Below are 7,141 nucleotides of genomic sequence, written 5' to 3' on the forward strand. Positions count from 1 at the left end.
AGCTTGAACTCGAGCTTTGCTCAAGCATGGAACAACAACTGCGGCTGGAATACGGCGGTGGAATACAAAAAGTGAAGTGTACTACGTCTGTTCCGCAATGACAAGCTTTTTCCTCTCCGCCTTCGGCTTGTTCTCCCCGGCTCGCGAGTGTTTTCTCCTCCGCTCCTCCTTGACCCGCCGTGCTTCGAGCATTGTGCGCTTGAGCTGCCCAGCTTTGTGCACAGGCTTCGGTATGTGGCGACTCCTGTAGGCAAGTATCAACATCCTCGTAATCGGAAGAAATACGGAAAGCCCACCGTTGGACTTTGCCAACCTCAGCATCCATCTTCCATCGCTCCTTGAGGCTCTCGCGGTACTCTATCGCTGATCGTTCTCGCGCTGTGATGATTCCAAGCTTCTCTGACGCATGTGCCTTCCAGATACGCACGTTGCCATCGTCCGATCCTGACAGTACAAATCGCGCATCGGCCGTGTAAAGTGTAGACGTCACTCTAAATGGGCGTCAGGACAGAACGACACAACACAACGGCCCACTGCACCTCTGCATCCGCTTTGTGTGATACACCTCTGGTGCGGTACCCACACCTTCTTTCCATATTCGGACCGTCCGGTCCCAACCCCCACTGACTAGCTCGGTACCAGTTGGGCTCCAGTCGCAGCTCATCACGGCCGCAACGTGAGCTTTATAGATTTGGGTGGGTGTTCTCAAAGAGCGTATATCAAAGGTGTATAGGTTATGATCTTCAGAAGCGAGAAGAAGTACGGTAGGGAACGTCGGCGACCACGATAATGAATTACTGCTCATCTAAAAGCCGTCCTCAGCAGGTTGATACAACATCCTGGGGGTTATGACATACCTGCATGACGACTCTGCGTTCTGCTTTTCCGGTACGAATGTCGTACAGGGTGAATGTGCGGTCTGAACCGATACTAGCAAGAACAGACGACTCGGACAGATTGAAGCGTACGGCGGATATCGTCTCCGTGGACGTGGGGAACGTAAGATCTGATATCGCCGCCTTCCTGGAGTTTGTTGAGAGGATGAAATACACGCCTATGAAGTCCCGACTTACCTTGTTTCGTCCCAAATTTGGACCAGGTTGGAGGCGGTTGCAAACAGGGGGTCGGAGCGATGGTGGTCTACCGAGCTTTTTCATTTTGCTTGTCAGCCCAAAATGAAGAGGGAACGTAGTAGCAGACCTTACTTGAATGCTGCCTTGCCGGGGAAAATATTTAGAGGTTTCCGCTTCTACTGCCGGTCAGAAGGAGAGGCAAGGTTGTGTGTCATCGACTTACAACTGAAGGTCCTGCGCCATCGTCATCAACGTCGTCTGTTGACTGCTGAATATTCCAAAGTTTGACATTCCGGTCGACCCCGCAGCTCAGCAGTCTATCTTTGCCAGCAAAACATACTCCGGAGACTTTGCCTTTATGGGCTCCCTCCACATGCAAGACTCGAGTTCGCCGTGATATATCGTGCAAAATAAGCCCTAAGAATAGTTGGCGTCAGCATCTCTAAGGTCTCTGTGTTTATGACGATCCTGGAGGCGGAGGCACGCACACACCTCCGTCCCAGCTTCCGCTCGCAACCATGTCCAGACTTTCCGGCTTCCTCGCCATAGTTTCAACTGCATCGACATGGCCCTCTAGAGCGGCCACAAAGGGTTTGGCGAAGATGCGCTCCATCTTGGCGGCATTGAGAGCTCGCATACGCTCTCGCGCGCGGGAAAATGGGTGCAATAATGGGTCTAGGTTTCGGGATGTGGGGGTCGGGTCTCCAGGTCGACTTGGTAAATGTGCAGCTGGTGCATGTTGCAGCACGGAGATTTTCTGGGTCGCAATGCTTAGTTCAGCGCGCATCTGGACTTTTACGTTCACCGAGAACACATACCACCATTCTGATTCAAGTTTCTGAAAGCTGAGATTATGGCTAGCGTGCGTACGTCGTAAAATTGCCTCCAGAACCAGGGACGACCGAGCGAGCAATAGGCATTTGCAGAATGGCGGGCCGAGAAATTCGGGGGCACGGAAAATCAAGATCTGTGACGTGATTCTGTCACACTAGACGCGTCCTGTCACGCGCCCATTTCCGCGCAAAGTGGCGGACGACGACGAACATCATGGCTCCCAGGACGTCTGGCACAAAAATCATCATCAAACCTCGGCGTGCAAGAGCGGGCCCGTCGCGCATAGTAGAACCTCCCCCAGAAGAGGAAGAGGTTGTGATAACCGACGTGGAAGACCAGGACGAGGTAGAGGAATCCGCGGATGAAGCGAGCACCATTACGCAGACTCCTAGGCCGGAGGAAGAGGAAGGGACGGACGCTGGCTCACCTGAAAATGAAGATGCGGACAGTAACGACGGCGGAAGCGTGGAGGGTGACGAAGACGTCGAGGAGGGTGGAACACCTGCAAGGCGGGTAAGAGGTCGTGGGCGGGGGCGAGGGCGCGGGTCGGCCTCGGGGACGTCGACACCCAGAGGCAGAGGCAGAGGGCGAGGCAGGCCAAAAATGCGGGGACGAGGAACCATCACAATCAAGCTACCAAGACGAACAGGAGAGGAGGGCCCGCATGAAGAACTGGAGCCTGTTATCGAAGAGGCTCCGCCAGAAGCCTCAGAAGAAGGCCCGACTGGGGGCGGAAAGCCTTTCCGCCGAATACAGGGGAAAGTATATATCCTCGAGAATGACGAGTATGTTACGGATGACGACCCCAAGGGCGACGCCAAGATCGATTCTCAAGGTAACCTTCTTGGTGGTGCGTTCTCTTCGTCCTCGCATATTGAGTATCCATCATGCTCAGCATTCTCAAGGCCGCAAGTTTAAAGCGCAAACATTTGCGATACCCAACCGACATCCTGAGCGGAAATACATGCTGGCCATTGACGCAGCCCGCACGTCCGGCTTCCGCGATTCTTTGTACTACTTTCGGCGAAATCCCCTTGCAATGAAGCTCATTGCGACACAAGCGGAGAAAGAGTATCTTATCGAGGCCGGCAAACTAGGTTCGCACCTACGGACTCGTAGTGTCACACTCATTACGGCACGAAGTGCATACAAGCTGCACGGATCCAAAATGATACTTGGTGCGTTTTCAGATCATTGGCATGATATAACGTGTGACTGACAAATATTTTAGATGGAAAATGGGTTGTGGATGACTATTTTGAGGATAAGGCAACCGAGGAGGCCGCGTCAAAAGGGCTGAAACCTGGAGACCCTGTCGGTGAATTTCAAGAAACTAGTGCCCTTGCCGCTGAGGCCGCTGCACTAGGACCTGGTGCCAGTATGCAAGCAAACAAGGCAGACAGAGGAGGCAGTGGTCTGGGAATGTACCGCGCAGGAGGCCCAACAACCATTTTTGGTGGTTCAGGCTGGGGGCCGTACAGCGACGGACCACTGAATGCAGTACGCAAGTCGATGCTCAATCGCGATGGTCTGAACGAGGAGAACTGGATGCTCATTGCAGCCCAGCGGACCGTGGATGCAAGTGCCGAATGGGCGCAGCTGAGGGGCAAGGCATTGAAAGTGTGTGGCGGCATTCTTGATGATGCGAAGGCTGCCAGTGGTGTTGAGAGAGGCGAGACAGATGAAGCTCGGGGGACTAAACGATCAACGGAGGAAGGTGTTTTAGAGAAGGGCAAGCGACGTCGGACGTTGAACCATGGTGGCGAGCTTCCTCTCGGTATATATGAACCGCACTCCGGCATCGTCTTATGTGAGTTTACTCTCTTCTTCCGTAGTGCTAGCAACCTCCTGATAAGACGTGCACTGTAGATCGCTCTGACACGCAACCGACGCGTGCTCGATGGGAGACCGTGCCAGATGACCAAAATCGCAGACAAGTGATAGGAGGAGCCAAGGTTGGGGGTGGTGCATGGGCGTTGGCGTGGATCGATTCAGTGATGGAACTCTCTACGGAAGAGGACATTGACCCCCATGCAATGGCGCGAGCAACAACCCTGCAACAACTTGAGCTCGGGACTGGATCATAGTCCTGTTTAATGTGTGGGTTCGACCAGCTGCATCTTATACCTTGGCCGTTCTGTCATTATTATCCTTATTCGATTCAATCTCACGTATGTTACATAGCCTGTTTTAATGGTATGAATTTGTCAGGTGATGGCGTTACAACACGCCATAGCGGCGGCTGAGGCTAGTAAAAAGGAAAAAAATTAATGAGCAGTACATAAGCTTAAGTATAGTACATAACGAAATCCAGGATCGGCCCAGAGATGAGGAAATGTCGAACTACGGAAACGCTATCATAAGCTTCCGTCCACAGGAACGGCCTTGGGGGCGACAGCACTGTTCCCAAGCAGAGGCTCGGAAATGACGCTCTTGTGAAACTTGTGGGAGGGACTAGTAAGTAGAGGTAAGGGAGGCGATGTCCGTAGATGGTTTGCAGCGCTAGTTCCACCAGCAGCCTGCTGCTCCGCGCCAGAAATACCAGCCAATCGAGGCGGTGGCTGTTTCGAATTTGGGGAAGAGGGAGTACGTCCGAGAGTCTTTAAACCGGGGCTGCTACCTTTGGACGGACTGGGGGCGCGTGCTGGAGGCGAGTGGGCTGCAGATGTCAAAGGAGGTGGTGGGGGTAGTGATGGCAGATTAAGGATCTCTCTCCCGCGCCGTCCGTTAGGCCAAGCTTGGTTTATGGAACGGTCACGCCAAGCAGGATCGCCCATATCTTCTACCCCGTTTCCTCGCCCCGACCAATGACCTAGGGATCCAGGAGGAACAAATGTGGGCCTGGGAGACCCTGAGAACTTGGATTGCATTACTTGTGTTGGCATGGTCCCAATAGGTGTCATTGACCTCTCGTCTGGACCAAGAGGGAGAAGCTCGAGTGCTTGTCTCTCTCGTTGCGATAAATCGCCTGATGGCGGTAGCGGGGGCGGCTCGTCGTTTGTTTTCCAGAGGGCAGACATACGAGGAGAGCGATGGTTTGGCTGTCTTGAGGAAGAAGCCGAAAGTTCGATCGCTTCTCCCATCACACCTGAATGGGATTCGGAAAAACGAGGATCGTGTGAGTGGGTAAGCGCGCTTGAACCGCCCATACGGCTAGGCGGAAGAGTAGGTACAAGGGGACCTTGCCCACCGTTAGTCGCGCCATTAGGGTGATGGTGATGGTGAATATGGTGGTGATGGTGGTGGTGGTGGTGTGGCCCAAGATGACGATGCGGAACCTGCGCTTGCGCAGAGTGAATGGGAGGATGTGGATGTTGATGACCAGAATGGCGTTGCTGTGTGATTTGCATCTGATGCATCTTATCTAGCTCTCGATCGGCCTCGCGCTCCCTCTCTACCCTGTCCACCTCCATTTCGCCAGGATAGCGCTCACGTTCCTTCCCTCTCTCGCGCCCATCAGCAACACTGCTTGGTTTCCGAGGTTCCTTCGCACTACCGGGAAGTGAATTCGGACCGGGCTGGCCAACCCCAACCCAACCGTTAGGTTTCAACCCCCCGGGTAGCATAGGGCCATGTCCAACACTCATCGGCATATGTCCGGGACCATGGTGAAGCACTTGTACCTGAACTGGAGAAATCGAGCGCCGCATCAAGTTTCCGTGAGCAGACGTCGATCCTACGGAAGCGAATTGCTGCTGCACGTGGACTCCTACAAGCGCAGAACGCGAGTCTGGTCGATGAACTGGAGCCATATCTGGGTCCATTACGATCTGCGAAGGGTGTAGACTAGGCAAGCCGCCTGCAGGCGCAGAATGATGATGTGGTAGTCGTGGAGGCTGTCCCGGGAATCCCTGGACCAACGGATTAGGGACTTGCGGGTACCCATGCGGATGCTGATGCTGTATGGTAGAAGATGGAGGAGGACCAAACCGATTCCCAGTTCCAGGCCCATCAACCATGGGCAAGTTCATGGGGTAATCATATATGTGCGGTGGGGGAGGCCCACCGAGAGTGGAGGTGAGCATTGCTGACCGATGATCGAAGTTTGGTGCCATACGGCGATGCTGGTACAAGAAATCGAGATCATGCGCAATCTCAGCGGGGGCAAGGGTTGAGAGCTGAGGATATGCAAGGGCACTGGGGCTGGCTTGTCCCTTCCGCCGTGACGGTTGTGAGTATGAGGACGAGATACCGAAAGGATATGTTTTGACAATGTCACGCAAGGTCGGAGGTGGCTCAACAATTTGCGGGGCTGGTGGAATACGGCGTTCTGTCCTTCAGGTGAGATTCTGTTGCGGTAAACCCAGAAATACAGATACCGACCAGGTTGTGGGCGATCCAATGCACGCCGCTCTCTCTCCAGCTTCCGTTTCTTCCTATTAGTCTCCGAAACCATATTCGTTTGCAGCTCATCACGTTCGGACTAAGCACATAAGATGAGAACAAGAATGGAGTTAAGTAAAACCACACAGTTTACCTTCCACCAACTCCAAACACCGTCCTCGTCTAACTTGCGACGTTTGGTGACATTTGCGATCTCATAGTCGCGCCTGCGAGCTGCGAGCTGGAGCCGCTTATCGCGTCTCTTGGACAGTTCTGTGTGCAAATGCAGCAACTCCGGATGTGCGCCTAAATTTCATATTAGGCTGTCGTGATAAGATAAACATTAAATCATTGCCTGGGCGTACCATCGACCACCAATGCCTCTTCCCAAGCTAGATTTTCCATCTTCTCAACATATAAACGCTCTCTGAGTAACGCGAATTTGAGCTCGATTGTCGCAAGCACATCCAAAGCTTCAGCGCGGTGCGCCGGCTGCAAGTCTGATTCCAACTCCATCTCTGGAGAATCTGGTTCAACATCTTCTCCCTCTGCAGCGTCCACCTCGTCCGCGTCTTGTACAACTGTTTGGTCTGCATCCACATCCATTTCTGTTTCTTGGGCAGGTCCACCCCCGGTCTTAGGCTTTCTCGATCGGCCATTAGCCCTGCCCTTCCTGTTACGCCCGGAAGGTCGACTACTCGTGGGTTTGAGTGACGTCAGCTCAGGCTCTTCACGGTCAGACTGAGCATCTCCATCAGGCTCAGGAGACACAGAGCGGGAAGATGCAGGGGAGCCAGACGCAGATGATGATGACGGTGAAGGGGAGGGGGGTTCAACAACAGTCGAGCCAGCCATGATAGAAGAACTTGCGGCAATGGGGGCATTGGAGGGAACGAATGGGAGCGGCGGGG

At 53.7% G+C, this 7,141-nt stretch overlaps 3 protein-coding genes across 3 annotated transcripts; 1 reads left to right on the forward strand and 2 right to left on the reverse strand.

Annotated features, from left to right (window-relative positions):
- Positions 1-81: 81 nt before the first annotated feature.
- On the reverse strand, positions 82-1,897 carry FIBRA_01407 (uncharacterized protein; the record flags this gene model as incomplete). The annotated part of the gene is made up of 9 exons (XM_012323282.1): positions 82-244; positions 297-491; positions 540-805; positions 858-1,023; positions 1,074-1,148; positions 1,206-1,249; positions 1,297-1,490; positions 1,566-1,830; positions 1,892-1,897. The coding sequence occupies 9 exons, from the start codon at positions 1,895-1,897 to the stop codon at positions 82-84; spliced, it is 1,374 nt and encodes a 457-aa protein (XP_012178672.1).
- Positions 1,898-2,120: 223 nt separating this feature from the next.
- Positions 2,121-3,994, forward strand: FIBRA_01408 (uncharacterized protein; the record flags this gene model as incomplete). Its single annotated transcript, XM_012323283.1, has 4 exons — positions 2,121-2,757; positions 2,813-3,085; positions 3,139-3,717; positions 3,777-3,994. 4 exons carry the CDS (start codon positions 2,121-2,123, stop codon positions 3,992-3,994), a joined length of 1,707 nt encoding a protein of 568 aa, XP_012178673.1.
- Positions 3,995-4,264: 270 nt separating this feature from the next.
- Positions 4,265-7,085, reverse strand: FIBRA_01409 (uncharacterized protein; the record flags this gene model as incomplete). The annotated part of the gene is made up of 4 exons (XM_012323284.1): positions 4,265-6,177; positions 6,231-6,330; positions 6,385-6,536; positions 6,596-7,085. The coding sequence occupies 4 exons, from the start codon at positions 7,083-7,085 to the stop codon at positions 4,265-4,267; spliced, it is 2,655 nt and encodes an 884-aa protein (XP_012178674.1).
- Positions 7,086-7,141: the final 56 nt, after the last annotated feature.

The sequence above is a fragment of the Fibroporia radiculosa genome (genome assembly GCF_000313525.1).
Source record: "Fibroporia radiculosa TFFH 294 genomic supercontigs, scaffold608, whole genome shotgun sequence".
NCBI lineage: Eukaryota > Fungi > Basidiomycota > Agaricomycetes > Polyporales > Fibroporiaceae > Fibroporia > Fibroporia radiculosa.